Source organism: Pangasianodon hypophthalmus, chromosome 18 (assembly GCF_027358585.1).
Source record: "Pangasianodon hypophthalmus isolate fPanHyp1 chromosome 18, fPanHyp1.pri, whole genome shotgun sequence".
Taxonomy (NCBI): domain Eukaryota; kingdom Metazoa; phylum Chordata; class Actinopteri; order Siluriformes; family Pangasiidae; genus Pangasianodon; species Pangasianodon hypophthalmus.
Genome location: NC_069727.1, coordinates 8,582,541 through 8,610,427, shown reverse-complemented (window position 1 = coordinate 8,610,427; position 27,887 = coordinate 8,582,541). Strand labels below are relative to the sequence as shown.

General features: G+C 40.3%; 1 protein-coding gene across 1 annotated transcript; it reads right to left on the bottom strand.

Moving 5' to 3' along the window:
* Nucleotides 1-27,694, bottom strand: creb3l2 (cAMP responsive element binding protein 3-like 2). The gene is made up of 12 exons (XM_026923336.3): nucleotides 27,098-27,694; nucleotides 11,131-11,362; nucleotides 9,751-9,941; nucleotides 8,190-8,271; nucleotides 7,739-7,932; nucleotides 7,025-7,171; nucleotides 6,786-6,844; nucleotides 5,791-5,859; nucleotides 5,481-5,580; nucleotides 3,995-4,118; nucleotides 2,811-3,054; nucleotides 1-2,577 (listed from the first exon to the last, which is right to left on the bottom strand). Exons 1-12 carry the CDS (start codon nucleotides 27,194-27,196, stop codon nucleotides 2,505-2,507), a joined length of 1,614 nt encoding a protein of 537 aa, XP_026779137.3. The 5' UTR covers nucleotides 27,197-27,694; the 3' UTR covers nucleotides 1-2,504.
* Nucleotides 27,695-27,887: the final 193 nt, after the last annotated feature.

Genomic DNA, 27,887 nt, shown 5'->3' with positions numbered 1-27,887 from the left:
TTCTGCTTTTCTAAGGAAAATATTTACTTCATATAAAGAAAAGATAAGACAGGTGTTTTATGATGGAACTGTAATAGAACAGAAACGTTGTTTTCAGAACACTCTCGCTTAAGTGGAGTACAGTATAATGCAGTGTGAATTCATAGATGGCGTCCAAAATCATATCCAAAACATTTTTCCATATAAAAATAGTTGCATCAGATCAAGAAATAAAGGCATGTGGCAGTATGTTTAAAAAAAAAAAAAAAAAAAAAAAAGGATTGAACATGTTTTTAAAAAATAATAAATACATTGATTCTTTGGAGATACAGTGCAGGTGAGATTCTGGGCATCACATCATTCGCTATCTGGACAGCTGACAAACTCTCCCAGAACACATCATTTAACCCAAAACAGCTAAAAACAGTGCAGGCTGTGATGGTAGAGGAGAAAAACGTGGCCACATGTCTTTAGAAGGCAGAAAGCAATATATATCTATAGAATTATTAACATCTATTTGTGATCAGCTTTCACTGGTCCACTCCATGACAACCTCTTTCAGTAAAATTACTTTAAAGCTCTCACTCTCCCTCTCAGCTAAAAAAAAAAAACAGAACAAAACATTTACAAATCTTCATTATTTAACACATAGTCCCAACAACAAAGATGATGAAGGCAGAAGTGAGTTATGCTTCTTGTTTATCAGAATATGAGAAAAGTTCAGAAACTCAAAATTCAAATACATCTCTTTGGTTTTTTTCTTTTTTCCTCAATCATGTTGACCAACAGGAGTAGCCTTCTGAATGGACAGATGAGCAGTGACACTCATTTTTTTTTTTTTTTTTTCATGAAGTCTGGGGCACCACAAAGGCTGCGGTTTACGCTGATATTTTACTGACAGTGCTGTAATCTGAGGAGAATACTGACAGAATGTGTTTCAATTATCAGAATATGTGGTCTGATTTTTTAAAAAGAAAATGTCTGACTATCTTTAAAAATGCATTAGACAAGATTTGTGAAAAATAAGTCTCTAATGGTAAAATGGGTGGAGTTGAGTAAGATTTAAATAATTTTTTTTTTTTACTTTGAGCCCACCCTTCCTTCCCACCCATGCATACAAAGCTCCGCCCCCAAAACTGATGCTGACTCATCTAGAGTTAGCATTAGCAAGAACTGTCATGATATCATTCAACTTCCTGAAAGCCAAGTTACAACTCATGGCATATAAACAAGCAAAATTCTCTTCATAATGATTTAAGAGAGATGTGAAGGTGCGCTGGGGGCGTGTCTATAAAATGACTGACAGGAGGCCAATCCAAACACAAACATTCCAGACCTGAAGACAGGTTTCCAAACTGGGTTTTTTTTTTCAAGCTGCGTAATACACTTGTTCTGAGACAATACTTACAATTGTCTTACAAAAAGACAATACTGCTTTAACTGTTATTTTTTTATCATACATACAGTAATTTTCCACATTATTTGTACTAGTGAGAAATGAAAAGTATTGCCTATTACAGATTTAACGAGATATCAAGCTGAACAGAAAACCGTTCAGATGCTGGGAGTGCTGCATCTAGCATGGATCAAAGAAAAAAAAAAAAAAAAAAAAAACTGTACAAACTGTGTATCTTAACACAAAATATTCACCCTGTTCAGCGTCAGTGTCTGCTCCTGCGACATTTTCATACCTCAGCAAATGTAAACACTTGACCTGCCTGGGTTATGTTTAGCATAGACATGGATCTGTGCCAGTTTAAGAGGAACTCAATTCTGCCAAATGACAGATGCACCATGGGTATAGATAAGAATAACTCGTACTATTCACTCCCTGCTCGCCTATAACAGAAAAACTTTGATTTGCTTAAAGTTGTTGCTAAACCTGTGTTTCCTGAACCTGGTCTTAAAGCACATTTTAGCACACTCACTTTAACCTGAACCTAACACTCTTACACGCGATCCTGTAACACTGTGAGTCTACACACAGCGATAGCCAAACCGCCAGCAAAAAATCTCAGCAAAATATGATGTGATATGAAGGAACTACTGTTCTTGATCAGCATGATTTTATATAATAACCTTAATATCCAAATATTAGACATTTTCAGATGTTGACGTGTTTGGAAGTTCTCATGTTTCATATTAGGTTTTTACAATAGCTTGACTGTGAGGGAGAGTGAAAACATGATTTCTTTTTTTCTTTTTTAATAAGTACAGGCCCAGGGGTGTGTGACGTCAGACCAAAGACCAGAAGGACACCATTTTGCTTTTCAAATTCAAGGATCGCAACATATGTACATTACACAGAAGAGGAAAATGTGAAAAAAAAGCTTTAAAACATAGTATCAAAATTTTATATATAATGGTGGAATGATATAATATTGCTTTTTTCTTTTTTAATTTTTTTATCATAAAAAAAAGAAAATAGTGAAAGGAATACTTAAAGGAGGTCTATAAATACAGAGAGGGTGTGTGTCTCCTCCTGCCCTTGAGGTGCAGGTGAGCTCGAGGAGGACCAGCCATCCTCACGACGGCTCGTTCACTGTTCTCTCCAGCTCAATGACTTTTGGGCTTTCGCTGGATTGTGACTCCACTGACCTGTGGAAAGAGAATTGGATTTGGAAAGAGAATTAGATTTGGAAAATATTGGATGAAACACCAGAAACCAGTGAGCAGATGGCCCAACAGTGGCTCTCCCCGGAAGTCCTGAGATTTGTCTGCCATATTTCGAGTCTTTCTCAAACAACAAACTCAAACTGATTCACTGAGTCACTGAAGAGAGTCGGAATGAATGCATTATGTCTGTTAAACATTCGGAGGAGTTGCGTTACCTGTGTGTGTGCAGGTCAATGAGAAGGGCTTTTTGTGTGTTGGTGCCGTTGTTCTGAATGAAAGGTGGGCTGGGTTCTGGAGTTTGAGGCGTGGCCTGTTTGAGTCTGCGCTGCTGTTCCAGGCGCCACATCGCCATGTCGTTAGTCTGCGCGTCCCACTCTGGATATTTTCCGCCCAGCCCTGACAGACGGGGCTCGTCACCTACACCATGCTCATCAACAGCCAGGAGGTTTCTGGACTTCACTGGTGGACAGAACAGTCAGTTTCAGACACTGGATAAAAAACGGATTTATACGCAAATTGTTTGTGTGAGCGTTTACACAGGAAGTTTGGTATTCATGAAAGTCCTGTAAATTCAGAAAATACATTCGTATCCTACTCGTCTTCCCGAGTGTGTGTAAATTTATGCAGAAAGAGACTAACTAATGAAGCTGACTAACTAATGACTTGATCAAATCATATCATTTTTATGGATTACTGTACTTTTAAAATATACTGTCAAGCTTACTTTTATTACATTTACAGCATTTAGCAGATCCCCTTATCCAGAGAGACTTACAGAAGTGCATTGGTGTCTCTATCAAAAACACATCCTCATGCTAGTTCACTAAGTCAGAGACTAAGAATACCATTGAGAACATTCAGTGAAAACCAGTCATTTTATATTATTGGCATTAATTAAAGAATATGAAAAATAAAGAAAGAGAGCCAACACAAACCTGTAAATTATAACAAAAGAAATGGCGGCGTATAAATGGAGGATGGGCCGGTCTGTCTGCGCAGAGCCATAAGCCGTAAACAAACGCCTCAGCTGACAGAGGATTTAGTGCTCACCTTTTATTATTAATATTATTAAGTATTTTTATTGCCATAGACGTGAGTCAAAATAACTTCCACTTGTCTTTCTTGCCTTGCCTTTACCCTCATCATTCATTTCGTGCTCCCAGCTGTCTATGCACATGACCTTTTATAGAGTTTTGTGGGCGTCACTACATGCAAATGAGCTGTGTCAGGAATGCACTTTGCACGTTAAGGGCGATCAACATACGCACACGAATACAATCAGCCTTTCTTTTGTAAAAGGCAGAAAATTTTGGTTTGGTTCAGCTTATGCAAAAATGTACACACAACTTTACTAAAAGATTGATAAATGAGGCTTGTTGTGTTTGCATGTATGCAATACCTGTAGTAGTGTAAGACTCCTGCATGGTGAGCTCCCTGGATAGGTCAGGCTTTGTGATGGATGAGCAGGGGCTCAGGCCTTGGTAGAAGCTACCCAGGAAGACAGCGAAACACAGGACCAGCACCTAAAGGACAACAGCAGAGTGCTTGCTCAATAATGCTGCTTGTCAGGATGCAGGCTGAAATTATTAATGGGCAATGTACAAACAAAAATTAATCAAAACATAAACAAAAAGACAACGCTAAGTACACGACAGAGTTAACCTGCACTTGTAAACATATTCCTCATTCCAGGATGACTTCTTCTGTAATTCTGTAGTGACAGAGTTAGAGGACTGTCTTCAGCAAGGACATGTCACGCTGCCTTTAAATGTGATGTCAGATGCTGCCCTTATACTGCCTTCCAAATGAAACAACTTTTCTCTCATGTAATGAAAGTTGTATGTGAAGCTAATCATGAGCGTAAAATATGTAAAAAATAAAACACTCAATATGATTAGCTTCTCTAACGTCATGCTGTTACAGGAAAATAATCAACAATGAAGTGGTGTGATGTGGTCCGATGTGAAACATCAGGAAGCTGATTATTTTCCTAGGTTTATTCCTCTTATACCACAGAACACTAACAAATTTTCTATTTAAATACATGAAGAATGATATGTATATTTTTAACCGTTTATAGTTACATTTAAATTGGTTCCACTGTTATCACTTATCTCTAAACAGTCAGTCCCTCATGTTCTCTTGACGTCAATAAAACAAGCAAACAAAAACTCTTAATGTTACAGCATTTCCTCTGACTGGTACAAAGCACTGACGCTGGAGACTCCTTCCCTAAACATTAAACAAAACCTCACAATATCAAAGATTATACGTTTTTCTGTGTTACCTAAAGCGTCCACGAGACCAGTCCCTATGAATGTTTCTATGTTGCCATAGAAACAATAACATTAAAACGAGCGCATTAGTATAAATCTGTGATTTGAATTCACGTCAGAGCTTCTGACCAATCAGATCCGAGAATTCAACAGCACTGTGGTATAACGTGGTGTGTCGTGTAACTGTTTATCCGAATATTCCTACAACAAAAAACAGTACAGTTCACTACAGAACTACTGCACAGGACAGATAATCTAGATATCAGCCTCACATACTGCTGGGGCCTGCATCCAGTGGTTATGGGATTAAAACGGAGCATGTGGATGTGTTGTGTGTTATTCTTACTTAAAAAAAAGGACAGGAGTGAAGAAGTCAATGATAACCCATTACTACATCAGAGTGATTTAATGCAGTGGAAGAATGATACTAACACTGATATCAGCAGTGTAACAGAGCCATCTCGAAACCTGTTAACTAAATCCCACAATCTGTGTACCATACACACATGCTCCTAAAAGCTGCACTCTTGTTTTCATAGGTGTTCTTCACTCTGTTTCTCTTTCTCTAAACACACACACACACAGCCAAGCCGTGCCTGGTGTTCTCACCATGAGGCATGTGGAGGTCTGAGTGCTGGCCATTTTGCACGAGCGAGGGACCTTTCCTGCCACCATGGCCTGCAGGGAGTGCAGCTGCTGCAGCAAAGACCTGTGATAACAATAAGAATAAAATCACATTTAAACATTTAACACATTTATGTTTTAAAGCCCGCTCCACACACCCTTTTAAAATCCCTAACTGCAAACCACAACCTGATCTCATTTCTACACAACCAAGTTCATATTTTTTTATTTTTGTTTAAAATAAAAAAAAATAAATAAATAAAAAAAAAAAAAAAGGTAGGATGATCTGACTTACTTGTTGGTACTTTCAAGGTTCTCCACTTTCCTGCGTAGCTCACTGTTCTCACTGGAACACGTCTCCACCCTGTGGCCAGAAACACCATTGCAATATGAGCATTAAAAGGTTTGCTAGCTCAGCTTCACTTTTCATAATGCAATACAATATTCTTCTGCAAAAAAAAAAAAAAAAAAACCCACACACACACACACACACACAAGTACATCTGACTGGAACCTGCTAGACCACTGCATGACACATCTATGAACATTAGACATAACACCCGCTTAAAGAGACGCCTACTCATGGATGCTAAGGTGTTTTTGCTATTCATTTCGACAGTCATTAGGATTATGCTAAGGTTAAGGTTAATCCTAATTTACTGGCGCACAGGTGCAGCATGTCTAAGGTTGGCGTGTCATGTAGTGAGATGTCTGTGTAGTGGGTGTGTCATGTAACGAGTTGTTTTTGTAGTGGGCGTGTCATGTAGTGAGATGTCTGTGTAGTGGGCGTGTCATGTAGTGAGCTGTCTGTGTAGTGGGTGTGTCATATAGCGAGCTGTCTGTGTAGTAGGTGTGTGATGTAGTGAGCTGTGTGTGTAGTGGGCGTGTCATGTAGTGAGCTGTGTGTGTAGTGGGCGTGTCATGTAGTGAGTTGTGTGTGTAGTGGGCGTGTCTTGTAGTGAGCTGTCTGTGTAGTGGGCGTGTCATGTAGTGAGCTGTCTGTGTAGTGGGCGTGTCATGTAGTGAGCTGTCTGTGTAGTGGGCGTGTCATGTAGTGAGCTGTCTGTGTAGTGGGCGTGTCATGTAGTGAGTTGTGTGTGTAGTGGGCGTGTCTTGTAGTGAGCTGTCTGTGTAGTGGGCGTGTCATGTAGTGAGCTGTCTGTGTAGTGGGCGTGTCATGTAGTGAGCTGTGTGTGTAGTGGGCGTGTCATGTAGTGAGCTGTGTGTGTAGTGGGCGTGTCATGTAGTGAGCTGTCAGTCCGATCGTCTGACCCTTCTCCAAACACTTACTTTTTCTCGAGGGCATCCACATATTCTTTTTTCTTCCTGCGACTTTCTTGAGCAGAAATCTGAGAAACAGAAATCATGACATGGCATTAGAATCATTTTCATATCGCAGCATGCAGAGCAGAGTCAGGGTCAAAAAGCTAGTTCTACACTACAGGACACACAACTGAGCCTTCTCTCTCTCTCTCTCTCTCTCTCTCTCACACACACACACACACACACACACACACACACACACACACCTTATTCTTGATTTTCCTGCGGATCTTTTTCAGGGCTTTCTCCTCAGATTTGGACAGAGGCAGCTTAGTGGGAACGGGGTATCCCTCTGCGATCAGTGTGCGTCTCTCCTCTTCCGTCAGCAGGAGGGGCCCGGAGCCCTGCAACTTCTGTCAGAATGAAAGGAGAGAGAATGAGAGACAGAGAAAGAGACAGAGAGAAATATTTCATAATGTTTCATTAGATATTCCCAGAACTCATGACCCAGTCGTTGAGAAGCACACTGCACACGATATCAATATTGATGCTGAAACCTTGAGCCGATACTGATGCCCATCTGATATATTTTTTTTTTATTATACACTACTATGTTTTTAAATGAAAACACTGGGGGGAAAATATTACATAGCTAAAAACACAACTTACACAACATGGCAGCCTTCACACAAAAATCATATATAATATAAATATAATAAAATTCAATAAAAAAAAAAAAAAAAAAAAAAAAAAAAAAAAAAAACTCTTTATAGGTAAACATTTACAGTCCAAAAAAAATCCCATTTTGTTACAAGGTCAGCTCTTTTTTTCTTCCACCATATTTTTTTTTTTTTACTGGTATTGATCCTAATAATGATCCAAAAATGGCCAAATTACTGGCTCCAAAGTAGTGTGTGTGTGTGTTTGTGTGTGTGTGTGTGTGTGTGTTTGTGTGTGTGTGTGTGTTCCTTCACACTCACATGAGGGGCGGTGAGCAGGGGCGAGTTGGACAGCGAGTTGGGCAGTGAGGCGGTCGTGCGCTGCGCCACTTTGAGGACAGCTGGGTTCTGTGTGGGGCTGGCAGGAGCGCAGGGGTGCACAGGGCTCTGACTGCCCTCTGTGTCACTGCCATGAGAGCTGGGAGGAGTCGGGGGCATCTGCAAAGCCTCAAGCTCTGCACGCACACACACACACACACACACACACACACACATACCATATATAAAACAACAGCCATAACTGTATGAGCTATACTAACACAGTCCACTATTTACTAAAACTTATAGTTATATATACTCTGAGCATGCACGGCGTTCCTGAGGTCTTGTGTTTGAGAGCCGTTTGTTTGCCCGTGTTTAGTTTATGCTCTCAGTAAATATTGGTGTTGTAACTGGATTATTGACAGGTCGCCCTACTCTGTGCAGCTTTTACCTTTAGGGGAGAGGTTCAGGAACTGATCCACCTCATGTGGCTCCAGTTTAATCTGCGGGCTGAAGCTTTCGTCCTCCTTTACCTGCAGCGATCACAGAGACAACATGGGAAATTCACTCCATGCCCATGATATGACAAACAATGAGCTCAGATTTTCCTTCAAACTTAATACCGAGTATACAGTATTTAGTAATGAATGTCTCATTCACCCGGGCAAATATCTCTTTATAGCAACACACGTGTAATATATGGTGTAATATATTTTTCATTACGAAGTTGTAAAAAGTTGAATATTAGCAATGTAAACAATATTTATATGATCGTACACATACAATCTGTTCACAGTGTATGTTTGGGGATGCTCCTAATAAGCATTAAAATTAACAGACATTAAATTCTAGTTTATTTATTTATATACTGATTTTTAGAAAAAAAAGCTTTACTGCACTTTATCATTTTATCCTTTTAAATCAGCAGACACTAGCCTGCATTATAAGTCTTGTGGGTTTCCCAAAAGCATCATAACGTTCATAAGATTGTCTAAACGAGCAGAGGGTAAATTTCCTGATAGGTGCTACTCTGATTATATTTCCATCCGGATCAGCCATGACGGTGTTTTTCTCCATCCTCCTCTGAGAAAGTTACAAACTCAGCGGCCATTCTGATCATTTTTAGTCCTGGGTGGATACACATGTCTGTGATTTTCTATGCAGATGTCACCTCAGGTTGAAAAAAAGATGTTTGACTGATGCTACTTGCTGTATTTAGTCTCGTAGCACATGTATCAGTGCCCCTCCCCCAGATATTAAACACTTCCTGAATCGCGAAACTAAAAATGAATCCTTTAGAGGAGACACTGAACCATATACTTGGTCTGGGTGGTAAAACCTCGACTACACACACTACTTGGGAAAGCATTTTCAGGAGGAGAAAGAAACTAAAATCATTCAGAAAAGTGAGATCATTACTTTATATTCACATACACACAATATCATCAACTTTTAGTTTTCTGTAAATGATGACTAGCTGTGTCACTAAATGTTAAATGCTGATAAAATTAATATTTATTAATATTAATATTCCATGTTGTGAACGGAGCGGGATCATATGACCATGTAACAGAAGCACGTGGGTTCGTAGAAAATACAACCGACTAGAAACTTGCTCCTCCTGTTGTCATTTTATTGCTGTCTGGATACATGATACTAGAGTTTTAAGACTAAATAATTTTATTACAGACATAAAAACCCCTGATAAACTAATCCAATCCAAACAGGGCTTTAGACACATTAATCGAGTAAATCTAAAGTAAATAAATACATTAATATTCCTCAGTAGAAGGCAGTCAGAGCTACATCAGCTTTGTAAGCTTTAATTTTGTGAGTGTATCCCAAAGAAAATGCTGTCGTCTGCAGCCATGTGTTTGTGGCCAGAAAGGTTTCACTGATCGTGCATTAAATCACAAGCTTCCCATTCTTACTGTATGTTCTAACTAAGTTTCATGTTCATTTTAAAACACTGAGGAAAGTTTTCGATTAAACAAAGTACAGAGGAGGCAGACCTGTGTGGTGAGCTGTGTGGTGTGTGAGAGGGAAGCGGTGGTCGCTGGGTCTACTGTGAGTGCGAGAGTCACTGTAGGCAGCAGTGCTGGAGAATCACAGAGCAGAGGCTCCATCTTCAGGTTTAACCTCTCCTCCTCCTCCACCTCCTCCTCCTGCTGCTCCACAGGCCAGTCCTCACTGTCTGACTCTCCTGCACACAGCCAACGGATCACTCACTACAGCACTCATCAACATCATCTTCATTATTATTATTATTATTATTATTATCATTATTATTATTATGGCACAAAAGATTACATTAATGCCAGTTTTAATGCCTGTCGCAGGCACAATCGCACACCGTAAAGCACAATCTTTGGTCAGGAGTGGAGATCGGTGGTCTTAGAACGTATAATGCGACACACACACTGCCAGATTAGTGCCACCGTGAGCAAAGACCGTCATGTTTTGCAGTGTCCGAAAATTTTGATTAACATCTCAGAGTGTGAGAGCTGCTACACAACTCGTCTAAAAAAAAAAAAATAATATAAAAAAAAAACATACAGGAAGATGGTGTAGGATTAAACAAAAATCACGGGACAGCTACAGATGGCGAAATGTAAACGAAACATACGGGATTTAAAAGAAGCGCGGTTTGTTAAATTGCGGCAGCAGACACGACGTCTCTATAATGTCTCATCACGGTTATATCACGACAGGACAATATGAGACATGGCATGGAAAGAAAAAGAGAAGGAATTACAGCTTCCAGGTGTGTATCTAGCTAATTGGCCTGTGTCGCTGCAGCAAGGCAGAATATAGTCGTTTTATTTAATTGCAGCTCTAGGATCTTCATCGTATGATCTGACATGAAGAACATGTTGTTGCACAATCTGTTATAGAATTCTGCCAAGATTTTGGGATTGTGTCGTACAGTGCGATAAGGAATAATCGTAAAACAGACTGACTTAACCCACCCTATCCAAAGTGGCGGTAACCTCGTAATTTCCAACCTTTGGTGTAATTCCAAACAAAGAAAACGTCGCCTCAACTCGGAATTCCTACTCTGGAACGTGGGACGGTCTCCTCAACCCTGAGTTCAGCAAGTGCTGTTAAATCAAAATGGCTGCTTGCAGCATGAACAGTAACCAAAGCAACTCTTCTTACCTTTTAAATGAGTTATACTGTACGTACAAATATTTGCTTTAGATCAATCAACATACAGACATATTTGCTTGTTAAATCTATACCACTGATTATACAGTTCACTGTTTTGAGGTAAACATGTGTCACTCATGCAGCAATAGGCTACACTGCAGAAAATGGAGGAGGAGTTTAGGAGACTGATATCAGATTAAAGTTCTGTTATCTGCCTGAGCGAGGCTTTTCCCCGCACTCACCAGGCTCGCTGCTGGTTTTCTCCGTGGTCAGATGGGAGAGGGGCGACTGAGGCCGCGAGTCTCCGCTCAGCGAGTAGCTGTGCTCGGCCTGGATGTGAGGAGGCGGGGGAGAGGCCGGGCTCAGCTCCTCCTCCACATCCATCATTTCGCTCCTCCCTGACAGGAAGGGGTCGCTCAGCAGCTGGCCCAGTAGGGCCTCCTGAGACAGGTCATCCAGGAGCTCAGTGAAGTGCTGCAAGGGTCAGATCGAGAGACAGAGGTTCAGAAACGATGCAAGGATGCACATACAGAAACAACACAGCCACGTGTTTGGGAATTTGCAAACAGGAACAAAATAAGATGAGATAAGAGATAAGATTAGGCTTTATTTGTCACAGAGGCAAATTTCTTGCCAGCAGTTTACAGAAATGGAAGTGTAGAAAAATATAAAATACTAAAATGTTAAAAATATGCAAAATATAAAAACATAAGAAATATGTAGTGTTAAACTTATTAAGTGCTGAACTGAATGTGAAAGGCAGACATTTAATCAGTCGCCTATAAAGAAAATGAATTACATTTGGCTGAGGTTACAATGTTGGATAAAGACAAAAACTGAAAAGAAAAAGATTTTATGACAGCGAGTGTTTCAGCACTTTGAAATCTTTGCCAGGCAATGGAAATGGTAATTACTGGTTATATTTTACCTTTCTGACAAAAAAACAAACTCTACATTCATATTCATTGGAGCATTTTGACTAAATATAAAGGTCATGTCCGTGGCAGGATCTACATCAAGTGTCTCTCCGATCACAAACCAACAAAAAGAAAAGTAGGACAATTGCACAGCAACACAGAAAAGGACCCGAGATCCCGCCTTAATTGTAGAAAATAATGTGATATCTACATTTGTTAGGAAACTGCAACACATCCAATGGGTAGTTTCATTCATTTCTTAAATTATTACAATTTCTAAATGTGAAAATGAGCTGAGACATTAGAATGATCTTAATCAGTTCTTTGTAGATTCTCGTTGTTGTCTTTTTGTTGTACTTGTTTGTAGGCAATTGAAAAGTCTGGAAAACCAAAGAAATCTAGCTGAAAATCTGTTATTTAAAAAAAAGTATGATTTTATTTTTTGGGCAGGAAATGATGTAATTACGTAAAGCATCAAAAGCTTATGATGGTGCGTGTCTGGTGTTGTGTCTTCATAATATACACCATAATTGCCACTTTCGTTCTCTGAAAGTTCAGAAAACACACCTACACACCTACAGGGGTTCTCCTGACCCAGTTAACTGCCTCAGGTTCAGCTGCTGAGCCAGGGGCTGGTGCTTATTTAAATTACACCCTATACAAGTGGTTAAACGACTCTCAGCAGGATCCTTTAGATGTCACATTTCACAGCCGGCATACCAGAGTCAAAGCAATGCCGCAACCCGCCGTCGAGACAAGCCGACTTTCACTCCACCAATCAGAGGCCATCTAATCTCATTCAGTACAATCAGCAAGCTCGAGCTCTTCCTCTGATATCTGGCTGGAGGGCATATAGTTTATTCCTCACCTCCGTCTCCCTCTCTACCTCCCTCCCTTCCTCCCTCCCTCCCTCTCATCCTGCAAAAGCATTTGCTTCCCTCAAACAAGTCAGGACAAGCTGAAGCACCATCATCCAGCTGCTGGTTCAAACCCCAGCCGAGTTTTGCAGCTGTGCACCTCAGAACTCGTCTGTTTGGTGGACATTTTCTCTACATTCCTCCCACAGAGTAGCCATCTTTGCCAGCTTTCTCTGGTAGACCATCAAGGCCAAGTCACTCAACCTCAGCTCGATTACATAAATGAAAACTTCAGCAGATTTTTACGTCATCATTGTACAGGCAAACTGGGGAAGGAATAGGTGGAATTCCTGAGATGGGATGAGTTAGGTTGAACTGGTTTGTTAACTGAGAACAGGCCTTTGCTGCATGTTCAACTAATCATTTAAAAATAATCCAAGAGGACTCATGACTTGAGACAGAACTGCTTAAGATTTACTTCTAAAGCTTCAAAAATGCAGAAACTCCATTCAAGTGAATTATAAATCTATGTATGTAATGTAACGTCATTATGGGTGAATCCTGATGATGCCATGGCCATCTGTAGTTTACCATCTACCTGGTTTGGTAGCTGTCATAAGACATGAGGGAGCTGGCTGGTGGGTGGGAATTGGCCAAGAAAAAATTAGGAAGAAAGTATGGGAAAAATCCAGACAAGTCATGTTGGAAATGCTATTACAAAAGCAGGACAAAATACAAGATTATACTGCATACACTGCATGTTACATCCCTGACAGTACTGCAGTGCTCCAAGCGAATTCTCTAGTCTGCAGTGAAGACCGTCATTTAGCAGAAAGCTTAAATCCCTGGCATGCCAACTTTAAAATTTTACTGCTGAGCCATACATCAGGAAAATAATCTCAAAGGGTTACTGAGTTCAGCAAAATAAAAGGCATGTGTGACAGGATCTGCGCTGCCAGATGTCCATTAGTGGATTTCTCCTATTTAAAAAAAAAACAAGAGACCAGGATGCATCTTTTCTTGAAGATAGGATCCCATCATCTAAAAAGCCGAGAAGAATCACTGCTGAGCGTGACATTTAAAATTCACTGCTGCTTGTGTAAGTGGGTGGGTGTAATGGGGTTTATTGGCCAGGCCATGGATATGTGTGTGTGTGTGTGTGTGTGAGGGGGTACAGTAAACAATAGCAGATTGATTGGTCTAGCTCAGGACACAGGTCAAACAAAAGCGCCTTTTACCAGCACAGACCTGCAAACTCGACTGAGCGATGCAACACACCCACTGGGTCACTGGGTTCATTGGGAAATAAATTAAGAAATTAAAAGTGTCGCGTTTACAAATCAGGTTGTTTCACAGATGCGATGCTATCAGGGTCCAACTTCAGGATCTAACATTTTACCTCTTACACTGAAAAAATACTCTGTTTGCATGCAGGGTATAAATACTGAGATTCAGGGGTAAGATCGGTTACAGAAGGAGAAACAAGACACCAAGGCAACGTTCTGACAAAGAAACAAACAAATAAATAAACGTTTCTTCTAAGAAGCCTTAAATCAGAAAGAAAAAAAAAACGAAGGGAATGGGAATGAGGGGAAATATTGAGAAAGCCGCAGAGACTTGCAGTGAGCTGTAAAAGATGGCAAGAATTCAAACATGTGGCTTCAATTACAGGCTGACTCAGAGAGAGAGAGAGAGAGAGAGAGAGAGAGAGAGAGAGAGAGAGAGAGAGAGAGAGAGAGAGAGAGAGAGAGAGAGAGAGAGAGAGAGAGAGAGAGAGAGAGAGAGAGAGAGAAGTGGAGAGAAAGAAAAGATTTTTTGTGTAGGATCAAGCACACACGTGTGAGCTCAAGACTGTCAGAAATGCTCTGTCTGGCTTTTTCCAGCTTTATCATGGCTCACACACCAGACCTTGTAAAAGCAGCTCTGTCTGCGCAGACAGGCACACGCGCACACACAGACACACACACACACACACACACACACACACACACACACACACACACACACACACACACACACAGACGAACAAAATCTCCAGCACACTTTAAGAAAATATCTGGTCGTGTTGTATGTATTAGCTATCACAGCCGTATCATAACACAAGCAAAATCCTTCTGAAAATCATAACACAATACTCCTTTCTGGGGCAACATACTGTATACATCATGCCTTTAAATTTAAACTGTTAGCGTTGAGTAAATGATTTAACAATACATTAGCCGGCAGGTTCCTGAAAAGGTCTGTGGTTCCTAGGGGTGAACAATCCGACAAAAAAAAAGTGTCACAACTTGATATTTTAAGACACGATACAATGGATAAAATGTATGAAAATATTTCATAGAGATTTAGCTAACATAGTGGCAACAAATTAGTGCATAATTATATAAAATATATATTATTTAAGGTATTTAATGAGCAAAAGGGGTGAAATTCAAATGAAATTCCTACTCGGGAACTCAGGACGGTCTCCTCAACCCCGAGTTCAGCAAGTGACGTCAAATCAACATGGCTGCTCACAGCATGAACAGTAAACACAGCAGCACTTCTTACCTGTAAATGAGTTAGACTGCATATACAAGTATTCGCTTTAGATCAATCAACATACAGACATATTCGCTTGTTAAATCTATAACACTGACGATACACTTCACTGTTTTGAGGAGGAACATATATAGTCAGGTCTGGAAGTATGTGGACAATGACATAGTTTTTGTGATTTTGCCTTTATACACCACCACAATGGATTTGAAATAAAACATGATCGAAGTGTAGACTTTCAGTGTAGACTTTCAGGTTTATTTTAAGATGTTCCACAAAAATATGGCATTTACCATTTAGGAATTACAGCCATTTTCATCAAAGTACCTCCATTGTCATGGGCTCAAAGGTATTTGGACTATTTGGGTATAATTGACTGACAAGAAGTTAATTGACCAGGTGCGGTCCATTCCCTCGTTACTTCAAGACAAATGAAACTCTGTCATTGTCCAAATACTTCCGGACCTGACTGTACATCACTCATCACAGCTAGCTTGTTGCTAACATGGAGGCATTCATGAGTTTTTTTTTCTTCCAAATTTGTCGCTCGAACTCACTGAGGTTGGAAATGACATAATTCTGAGCTTCCCGCTTCTGAGGAAAGTCGAATGCAGAGTGACGGTGGTTTGCTTGAGTGATGACACTCAGAAATGTGCATGATGTTCGTATATCACAGTATGAAAATAATATTGCTGTATTGCCCAGCCCTAATGCTCGGTTGTTTGCAAAGTGTGTGATAGATAACGTCTTCCTGTGAAAGTAAGCGGCCACAATGACGAGGTGTGATACAAGATTTTCAATTAGAAACTTAAACTTCAGCAAAGCAATCAAGATAAAGTGTTTCCTGAAGATGAAAGAATGAACACTGTGTGTACGAGTAATCTGCTGAAACCTTTTCTTTTTCGTCTGAGCTTCATGTCTGTTTGCCCACTCCTGCCCACATGACAGTAAAAACCACCGGGTTTTTGTTTCATCCCACAGGATGCCAGTCCAAATGCACATGTCTATATCTGTAGAATGTGACTACAAGCTCATTAACCACTCTAAAATGATCTGGGAGACTGACAGCAGTAGTAGCAGCAGTAATTCCCTAATTGTGAATAACGGGATATAGCATTATGAAGGGAGTTCTATGTCATACAACGATATAAGGATTTTAAACTGATGGTCCTGTGTCACAATGATGACTACAAAGGCTGGAGGTCTCAACTCTATCATTACGGGATCGCTTGTGAATGAGATCTGTTATTACACGCATACTGACGGACGTGTGGTAAGACAATTATGGTGAATTATCCTAAAGTGCTGGGCGGCCCTGTGTGGAAAGAGGCTACCCCGGATGACAGAAAGCTCTAAACAGGATGTCATCGTTTTCCTTTTAAGATATGACAAATATAGAACGCAGTGTAAGTCTCTTAAAAAAATGCTGATCAGAAATAAAAACTGTGCTCTACTTTGTATAAATAAGGCTTATGGCAGTGGGTTAGTGGGTTCTTGAGAGGTGTTGGTTGAACGCAGGGAGAGAAGGCTTCTTTGTTCATGGTGTGTGAATAAGAAAATCTGCACAAGGGAGCGTGTGTCTGCGTTTGGAAAAGCAGAGATTTCTTATACGAAACCCATCTGGAGAGGTCGTGGTAGCCATGTTACTGTTAGTGACAGAATTCAGAGGGTAATTTCTAGCCACCCTGGGGTGTGTGTAAATGTAAGCCGGAGGAAGCAGAGTGGGGGAGGAATGTGCTAACCGGGTTGATGCGAGAGCAGAAAAACAGATGAGAATGAGATACTCTGCCCCAATAAGTGTGCAATAACACACACACGCACGCTCCACGGGCAAAGGTCATGCCTCTTGTGTGAATTTGTACCTTGGTCTTTATTCGTTCTCTGACCTGGTGTAGTGATATGGTCCAACACGTGTCTGTTCCATTCGGATTTCAACAGCAGTTTCTAAACATGTGAGCTAAAATCCCGCCCCCGTTGCATCATCCCAACTCAGGCAGAGAATCTGTCTGAGAAATCTCAGCACAGTCTTTACTTATATATAATAATAATAATAATAATAATAATAATACATTTTATTTATAAATTATAAATAAAATAAATTATATATTCATATGTTATATATATATTAAAGTTCCATGCTTTGAGACCTTGTTTTATCTGGAAAGATGCCTTGTACACATACAATGTCAGCATTTATTGTTATTGTGTGCCAAGTGGTGTTGACTGCTAGCAAGGCCATGTTTCAAAGGTCATAGTTCAGTGGTACTGTCCATTAAAGAGTCTTGTTGTTTATACGAGTTCCTGTTGTTTTGTAGTGTTTATACACTGGGTTGCTCTAGCGATTGAAATCAAGAATACCATGATTTTGCTGAAGGTTAAAGGTTGGGTTGGGGGTATATAAGACCACAACGATTTGGTTAGTTTACTCTGGACAGCAGCTGATGTGTTTGATCGGTATGAGAAGAACCCAAAAGTGGTATTAGGATTGTTCAGAATGATATCTTATAGTTGAACAAAAGAGAACCAAAGGGCAGCAAGAGCTTATCTGAAAGAAGGAAACCCACGCGTGACTGAGCTGTCTGGCTGTATCAACGTCCAAAAGGACATGCTGCCTTTGAAAAGCAGTGGCCAATGAGCGGATGGTATCTGGAGAACATCACTGCTGTTTCTCTTTAATATCATTTCTCCTCTGCCCTACAGGGCATGGTAATCTGATGCTATGGTGCAGTATCTTATGGGTGTTCCACCATTTTTGAAGTGTTAATCAGGTATCTAGTCAGGTAGGCAGCCTAGTTAGTCAGCAGGTTTCCATACAAATGTGTTCCGAGTGTTCATTATGGTGGGAAGCTATTGTTGTGTAATAAACAATTGCATGCAATGATCTAAACGGCCAATCATGTGGCAAAAGTGCAATGCATAAAATCGTACTGTACAGCTCAAACATCAGAATGTGGGAAAAATGTGATCTCAGTGACTCTGACTGTGGCATGGTTGTTGGTGTCAAATGGTTTGGTTTGAGTATTTCATTAGCTGTTGCTCTCCTGGGATTTTCAAGCACAACAGTCTCTAGAATTCACACAGAATGTGGAAAACAAAAAACATCCAGCGAGCAGCAGTTCTGTGGGCAGAAACTCTGTGTTGAGGAGAGAGGTCAGAGAAAAATGGACAGACTGGTTTGAGCTGACAGCAAGGATAAAGTAACTGAAATAACTACTCTTTACACCCGTGGTGAGCAGAAAAGCATCTCAGAATGCACAACATGCCAACAACAGTGAACACATCGAGTTCCATCCAGTCAGCCAAGAACAGGAACCTGAGGCTACAGTGTGCACAGACTCATCGAAACTGGACCCAGTTTCTGTGAAGCTGTACACACTGGATGATGAGTGTATGCTTTTATGCTTAAACATACAATAACACAGTAAGGCTGTGGAGAAATGTGAAGGCATTCCAACTTTGACTATAACAAACATTGGTTTGTTATTATTACATTATTTATCTGTAAACCGTACATGGGCTTTGAGTAACTTCAAATTTTAAAAATTACTCAAATGAAAATGGCCACACACTAGAAATATAAAAGGAGGTAGCATGTTTAGATCGTTACTCCATTCTGCTTGGGAAGAAAAGACTCATTTTATCCAGATACAGATGCTCGGAATTCCTCAAGAGTTTGTGACAATACAACTGGTTCTCCCTTTACTTGCTTTGAAGCCAGTCCTAAAAAAACAACAATGAAACACCTAACCCTTTCAGCTCTCACGGTGTGTGTGGTTTGTAACCAAAGTCCTAACCTTAACACAATGGCAGAACGATCCCACAGCACCTTCTAGATACTCTGCTCTTATTCAGGACGTGACCCCAGTTTGGCTCAGCCTTAGATGCTCAGCGCAGCCATCGGAGGGTCTGATACCTATTTTACACGTAAGTTGGCCGCAAGCTTAAAAAAATCTTAAACACTGCTATTTGATTGTGTATTTGTATATCTGTGTACACAAATACACTACATGGCCAAAAGTATGTGGACACCTGACCATCACACCCATATGTGGTTCTTCCCCAAACTGGTGAGACAAAGTTGGAAGCATACAATTGTATAGAATGTCTTTGTATGCTGTAGCGTTACAATTTCCCTTCACTGGAACTAAGAGGCCCAAACCTGTTCCTGCATGACAATGCCCATGAGCACAAAGTGAGCACCATGAAGACATGGTTTGCCAAGGTTGGAGTGGAAGAACTCGAGTGTCCTGCACCTCAACCCCACTGAACACCTTTGGGATGAACTGGAACACTGACTGCACCCCAAGCCTCCTCATCCAATATCATTACCTGATCTCACTAATGCTCTTGTGGCTGAATGATCACAAATCCCCACAACCACGCTCCAAAATCTAGTGGAAAGCCTTCCCAGAAGAGTGGAGATTATTATAACAGCAAAGAGGGACTAAATCTGGATAAACTCCTGAACATTATGACACAGCATCCCATTTTTTAAATTTTGCTTGCAGCAGTTAATGGTGAGTTACTGGGATACCAGAAATATCATGTGTCTACTTGTACAGTGGTCCCACTAAAGGTCTGTGGTTGGTTTTTGCAAAGTCAGCCAACGCCTCTTCCTGTAAAAGCAAGTGGTTTTCAGCCATGTTTAGTGATAAAGGAACCAGACGCCCTTACAACTACTACAAGTCTGACTTGCTGCACTAATTTGGCTCTGTCCATGAGCTTTGTTTGGGCTGAAATGTGTGTCATCGTGACTTCCATCGTAAGGAATTTGCGTGCAAGATAAAAGGAGCTCGGAGCTTGCCAGTTCCATGACAAAACTGTTTTTGGAGTCAGAGTACCTCTCAGGTTCCCTTCCCCCTAGGACAGGCAAACACATGGGTGTAAAATGCAAAGGGAAGGACAGTGGGGGTTGGATGATTTTGGAGACCGCAGGAAATGGCTGTCTTCAGAAATTAAATCACTGCGTAGGAGTTAATCTAAGCAACAGGATGACTGGCCTCAGAGGGATGCAAATATAAAGAAGAGAGTCATGAATTCTAGGGATCCAGAAAGTAGCGTGGTGGTTTGGAGAGCTGTTGGGTTACTTGTTAACGTTATTGGTGATACCTACATCCTACCTTGCTTTTAGGAACATAATGTTTAAATGCCACAGTGGTGAAAGTCCACGCCTTACACATCAAATGAAACGCTAAGTAATTATGGATTTAAGGCAGGGTATATTTTGCCTTATTGCAGACCATGAAAGCAGCCAAGGGCGTGAGCAGGACTAATCAACCCCAAAAATAACACATCCCCTATTTTCTTGGATTGAAAACAGTATGGAATTTTACCAAACCTATATCAGTAAGATATATAGTTCATTAAAAAAAGGGAAATGAATTATATAACAAAGAAACAAACATGGTTTGTGTTTCAAATCAGAGTTACATAAATAAAGAAAGAATAGAATAGGGAACAACATTAACAAGAGCTCTACTGTCGAATAAACAAGAGGAGCTTAAGCCATTTGATACTCCCACAAGCAATAACCTCTAAATATATCCATAACTCACCTTCCCTTTGCTCATGGTACATTCAGAGTAAGCCCAGAAAGAGAGAGAGAGAGAGTGAAAGGTGAGATGGCTACAGAGGGCAGGCTACACGGAGAGGAAAATGAGCCCATGTAACAAGGGAATAAGAGAGTGTGTGTGTCTAAAGGTTTGTTCTCATGAAGGTAAAGGGCAAAGCCCTGCTCAGGTTGCAGCATCCTCTCCAATGTTGTGTAGAGGTGCGGGCAGCTACCTCGGGCATGTGCTTGCCTTATAGCATCCCCAACCCCAGATATCAATATTAAAAAAAATGAAGCATTTCAGTATTATCGATTGATTTGTTGTAGCTGCACTGCTAATGTCCAAATCTTTTTTTATGCACACATAAGCTTAAATCTTAAATCACGGCCCAATGGCCTTCACATACTTTTAGCGTAGCAGTGACTTTATGCTGGGAAAACTGACAATCTACACATTTACGAGACTCTGGTCTAATGCGTTCAAGGTGAAATTGCAATGTGTAATTCCCCACCTACAAATGGTTAAAAACCACCGAAAACACCCCCTCAACTTGAAATTTCACCTCGTAAACTTGGGGTAAACTTCTCAACTACCAGTTCCTTCCCCTTTTACATCAACTCAACATGGCTGCTCACACTGTGAGCAGTGTAAAGTCCCCCTTCTCCACTTTTACATTACTTTATAGCAGTATCTGCTTTAATCAGTTAATATCCAGACAAAGTACTTGGTTAAATCTATAACACTGACCATACTGACCAGTTCTGAAAAGGTAATCATCAACATGAGAGTTATCACTCATATAACTAATGTTAGCTGGCAAGCTTGTTGCTAAGCTACTAGCTATCGTCTGCTGTTGTTGCTGTGCTGAAATTTCAGTCCACAATGTTGCATGAATGTTTTAAGTTCACTATAGTAGAATAGAACCAATAGCCACTCAGGCCTGTAACTTTGAAAATGTAGTTAAAGTAGTTTTTTTATGAGCTTTACGTGCGCTGACAGCAAACAAGACACGCTTATGTGGCTGTGCCCATGTTTCCTATGGTGGGAAATGACATCACAACTTGCAAATGACCACTGACAAGGTCCCACGAAGGCAGCATAATGCTGCATTCCACTAGAGGTCGTAACTCGTAATTCCTGACCCCTGTCCAGGAAAAACCAAAGAAAACGTCCCCTCAACACAGAATTCCTACTCCTAACTTCGGGGTGGTCTTCTCAACTCCATGTCCTCTGAGTTCAGCAAGTGACGTCAAATCAACATGGCTGCTCACAGCATGAACAGTAAACATAGCAGCACTTCTTATATTTAAATGAGTTTGTAGTTTGAATGCACGGAGGTTGTGAATGAAGCATAAGACTGTGACAGAGCATATTCTCTAACATCACCTAACACTACTTTGGAAAGAGTCAGGGAATGTCAGTTTGTAGGTTAGGCCTGATCTAGTATAAGAAAGGCGATCAGTGTTAACCCTGTGTTCTATTTAACGCTTTACCACAAAGCACCCGGTATGAAATTTCACATTATAAACATCAGCTTGAGCAATACCAAGAGCATGGGCATGGAGAACAGAGGGGTGTGTGTGTGTGTGTGTGTAGGGGGGCTCTGAAGGATACCAGTGAGGTGCAATATCTCCCAGAAGCCCTGGGCCGAAGGAGAACAGGCAAGGCTGTGTCCACCCAACCCACAGGGAACGAGAGACGAAAAGACAGACAGCTCTGTGACGAGAGGCCTGGCCTTGCCCAAACACGCAGCATGAAAAAGGTTTTTAATACAAGTGTGTCAGCAGCACGTTCTATTCACCTCCTTCACCATGAACACACACACACACACACAGTATTTAATCCCTATCTTTATGAGAATTAATTAACACATTGCTGCAGGATTAATGTTACTATTACATCTAAAGCAGAAGACTGAACTCCACAGTTAAAAAGATTTTGTTTTTCAGGTAAAAGACAGAGTTTGTATAAACCAAAAGCATTATATTATGTTGAGCTTATTTTAGGCTGAGCCTTTGACACAGATTCTCCTAGTGACAAACACGAACGAAATATAAAGAGGCTCCACACACCCTGATATACCATGTTACTGTGTGTGTGTGTGTGTGTGTGTGTGTGTGTGTGTGTCATCACGTTCTGACATTACTTCAGTGACACTGACGTGCAAACACATTTTTTTTAAACATTGGAATATCAAATAAAACCCCCTCTGGGGTTGTTTTTCAGTTTTCTACTTGCATAATGCAACAGATTCGGGGAAGCACCAAATGGTCATCCATTATTTATGAGGTTTTATAAATTTGGTGAATAAGTGTATAAAGTCTGCGTGATCAGTTTTTCTTGTTTGGCGCAATCCGTGCTATCTGGACATGGCTGGACGAGTGTGTATTTTGTTACATGTGTATTTTTACACCATTTTTACACCATGCCAACTGTGTGGTTTATTTCAAAGCTACAATTTCACTGAGACACTATGACCATTCTGTCCTCTCGCTGAGCCACTTCCAGGCTTTCTAAATCTGTTCAGCACTGTGGAAGACTTGAGGCCAACCCCTCTCTTTTAGCATTTTAACATCTGGCACAAAGTGCCACATCTGTGGTTGTCAGGATGCCATTTTAAAACACTTCCTGCTCTATCGTCTTCCTGCATGTGCCAAAAACTGGACGTTCAACCATATTGTCATGGAAATAGGGTTGGAGTGACATGATAAGGGAAAAAAAACATTGTCACAATATTATTCTACGATTCTATGACACTCGTATCATATGTATCATGCCATACAGGTTTAATAACAAACTGCCAGCAAGGAAGTAGTGCTGCATTACAAAAGAATTTGTTCGATACTTAATTAATGTCTACTGAAATATTTTTTCATATTAAAAAAAAAATTATTGATAAAAAGTAAATAAGTAAAAATTTAACACTGAAAGAAAAAAATGTATCGAATCACCTGTGTTTTTAATGATTTAAACATTCAAAAATGTTAGAAAAGGATATCAAGATATCCATGACATCTTAGGAAAGTGTATTGTGACATAATTTATTCTGATATCGATATTATTTCATCCTTTTTCCCAGCCCTACTTGGAAACAACTCAAAATATGTTCTGTTCAGGAGGAATAGCTTCAGAAAAAAAAAGCTGCCTAATGAGACAAGTACAGAAAGACATGAGTAGTAATATTATTTCAAACATGAAAAAATACTGTGATATGAAAGTGTAATTTTTTTTAAAGTGTAATATACAATTGTTTACAATTTGCTGCCCTTAAACCCGGAGTGAGAGACTGACATGCATGGGTAAAGCATGAATAAAATCACCCTTACATGATTCTGGTGCAATCAGAGTAGTTACAAGTCATGCAAAAAGTTTCAGGGTCATAATTTAAATACCTACACTAAACCAGTGACAATGGGGTTGAACTGATTATGAAAAACCTCTGCTCAGTAACTGGCACCACCGAACAAAACTTAAATATCATAATGCCCCGCGGTACAAATATTTAAAAGTGGAATGTGGCCCGTCCGCTGGAATAGCCCCTAGAATAATTCCTGTTTCTTGATCCAGGGTGTATCCAGAGGCTCTACTGAAAGGGCCTTGTTTTTCTAAGCAGTGTCCTTCGCAAGATTAGCTGACGCACTCGGCATGGCTTCAGCATTGAGTCATGGGAGAATTCGGCAGCATGGCACAGCTGGCGTCCAGACAGAACGGAACGGATTGCAGATAGCAACAGAAGCCAGAGAGTTGTTCCAGGCTGAACTCGTGTCTCCTCAGCAAGCTTACTGTCAGGACCAAAGAAATGTTAAGCACATCCTGGATTTTATTTCCTATGTTTAAATCCGTACGTAGATCCTGGCACCAGTACGGTATGATACTGGAAGGTGGAGGGTGACAGTGTCTTTTAACAGCCCCCGAGCACAAACAACACACCCTTAATGATACTTCTCAATAACTCACTCTGACCTCACTCCAATAAAAGCTGCTTAATCCAAGCGATGGGGTTTTAATGCTAGTTACATATGGAGCTGTATTTCTATGAACACTAGGTAGGTGAGAATCACCTGGATACCTTCTTGCACACAAAGATTATATTATATTAATACTGTTAGTACTGTCATATAGTCATCGGATCAGATCCTGGAACCTTCTCACCTGGAGTTCCTGCTGGGTCGGGATTGGTTCTGAATTACAGGGAACTCTCACAGAGTTATCCAGAGTTGTCCAGAGTTACACACGTAACTAGTTACAATGATATAATTACTAACAATTATTTCAATAATCTTTTAATCCATCAATTATTCAATTAATCGACTAGTTGTTGGCTATTACTTAAAAACCTATACTAAATACCCAAAAATATTTATTTATACATATTCCTTTGCAGGATTTCAATCACCTCTTACAATGATAGAACTCTTAACTAGGCTGAAGGTCACCAACTACAATATTCCTGATATTTATCAGACAATCTGTTCAAATTATAATAATTTTAGAATATTATCATCTGGTGTTTATGTCTACCAAATCATATGTTCAAATTATTATAATTAAAAAATAACGGCTCAGTGGAAAGAACGAGGGGTTAGCGGAAAAAACTCGGCTTCACCCCCAAGGAGAAAGGAGATGATTGGAGTTTATCCACAACGTTGGAAGACTGTAATCACAAGCTGTTACTGTAGCTAAATTTCTACAAGGCAAGAAGAAGAAGGGGAACGATGCCCATGTGACAACAGCATTTATATAAAATATTATGTCATATAGTCACTTCATGACTTGTTGAAGTAACCTAATGGTTAGGAGTGGTGAAATAAACAGCGGTTTAAATGATGCCGGTACCGCCAGCAAGAATAGCTATGCCAGATGTGAAGATCCCAGATGTGAGCCACGTGTGTCATGCAAATGTTGTTACCAGACCTCCTGACGTGTAAAAGACCTGAATTCCCAGGGGGAGATGAATGAGGCTATGGAGGAGAAACAAGTTGGCACTGTTGTGAGGAATTCTGTGTCAACAAAACCTCAGAAAGTGAGGGAGAGGGAGCGAGAAGGAAAGTGAAGAAAATGTCTGTGCTTGACCAGGACCAAGATCCACAAACAAAGACCTTATTCTCTACTTCACGGTCCGATACAAACTGATCCACAAAATAGTGTGTACTGTTCTACAGAGCGACAAATTCATCCTTCCAAAATGTTTGAGAAGGTGTTGGAGGCATAGGAATCTTTTTTGCTACTCATTATACTGGATTCCTCTACTTCCCTGTGCCTTGGGAAGCCATAGCCTTAAGGCTTAATTTTAGAGAACGTAACTCCAGACAGCTGGAATCAGGACTACTGGCAACATGAAGGCTGTAATTAGTGTGTGTTTTGCAATTTATCATATTGTACTTTAAAGGTGTGTTGTAAGATTTGTGAAAAAAAACAAACAAAAAAAAAAAACAATAGGTCTCTAATGGTTAAATAGGTGGAGTTGAATAAGATTTGATTTTTTTTTTTTTTACTCATTGAGCCCACCTCCATTTTCACTCATGTACACAAAGCTCTGCTCCCAAAACTTATGGTGGGTTAACTAAAGTTAACTAGAGTTAATTAGCAAGGACTGGCATGACGTCACTTTCAAGCACACTCGGACATTCAACTGCTTGAAAGCTGAGTTACACAAATAAACTGTAAAATTATCCACATAATGATTTAAAGGTGCAACAGTCGTTTTTTTTTCTTCTTCTTATATGTACAAACAACCTGCAAAATATGTAGAACATGATAAAAATAATTATCATTTTTATATCATTAACCATTTTTATAGACACTCTACGGACCAGAGGAGCTTTGTGAACATGGGTGGGACAATTAAGAAGTTAAAAAAAATAATTCAAATGTATAACCCATCTATATAATCATTGACTATTTTTGCCTAATGCACCTTTAAGAGGATGCTGGGGGCGTGTCTACAAAATGACTAACAATCCAAATACAAACATACTTTCCGGACCGGATGGCATGTTTCCAAACTTGTATTTTTTTCAGCTAAGTTCTAAGTTTGTTCTGAGACAATGTCTTAAACTATTATTTTTGGTCATTCCTACATATTTTCCCCACATTATTTATACTTGTAAGAAATGAAAAATACTGCCTATTGCACCTTTAATATATGTCAGGGATCTCCTGCACCGTTTGAACTTTATTCCTCTGGAGCCAAAGGAGCCAGGAACCTCCTCAAGGTATCTCTGGATCCTAACTCGTTTGGCTGCTGGGAAACTTTGGATGTGATCACACATGCATTCACAAACCGAGTCAGGAGTAATCACAGCACTGGGAAAGTCCTCCGTGCATCTTTAAACTTCTACTTACTGTGCTGTACAGGACATTGTCGTTGTCTGCCGGCTCAGACAGCTCGCTCAGATTGCGGTCCCAGTGTAAAAACGGCTCACTGCTGTCCAGTATCTCCATGCCGTGTGTTTAGGAGGATTATTAGAAAGAAAATGTGTGTTTGTGTGTGTGATAGAGAGAGAGAGAGAGAGCGCGCGCGCGAGCCTGTGGACTGCCTTCCTGTCAGTACAAACTCCACCACACGGCTCGAGAGGACGCTGATGTAGCCAATAAAGGCCACTCTTTCGCTTGGGAAGTCGGAAATGTACTATCTCAGTGTTGTCACTAATTCTCTCCTGGCACTGGTTTAACGTGTAGTGCTGCTCATGAACAGGTAGCTCTTCTTCTCTCGTGTCTTTAAGTAACTACGCCTCTCCTCAGACACACAGGAATTTTAGGGGCGGGGAAAACATGGCTGTTCAGAGTAACACAGAAACCTACTCAAACATTTCAACAAAATATATTTTAGGTCCTTTTCACGAAATATTACCGTGTAACATATTTATTTACGTTTACACCACAGGCTAGTGTGTCACTCCTATCTCTGTTATAACAAAGCCATTTTTAAAGAGCTAAACAAACAAAACTCGGTAACTACATTAAACCCGCCCCCTTATTCCACAACCAATCAGATAAGACTTTAAAAAAAAAACAGAAGTAAAGCTCGAATTACGTGACGCATTCGTGGAAACAGACAGGAGAGACAGCCAATCAAAGTGTTGTAAACCCAACCGACGCGCAGAAAGCCCAATAAGTGGTAACGCTGCTAAAA

What these genes read in the sequence shown, in the direction of transcription:
- creb3l2 (XM_026923336.3), bottom strand. Translation starts at nt 27,196, where the DNA reads ATGGAGATACTGGACAGCAGTGAGCCGTTTTTACACTGGGACCGCAAT. An exon ending in AGACCTCCACATGCCTCATG is followed by an intron (nt 4,119 to 5,480) that starts GTGAGAACACCA and finishes GTTGTCCTTTAG; the next exon opens with GTGCTGGTCCTGTGTTTCGC. An exon ending in ATTGACCTGCACACACACAG is followed by an intron (nt 2,578 to 2,810) that starts GTAACGCAACTC and finishes CTCTTTCCACAG; the next exon opens with GTCAGTGGAGTCACAATCCA.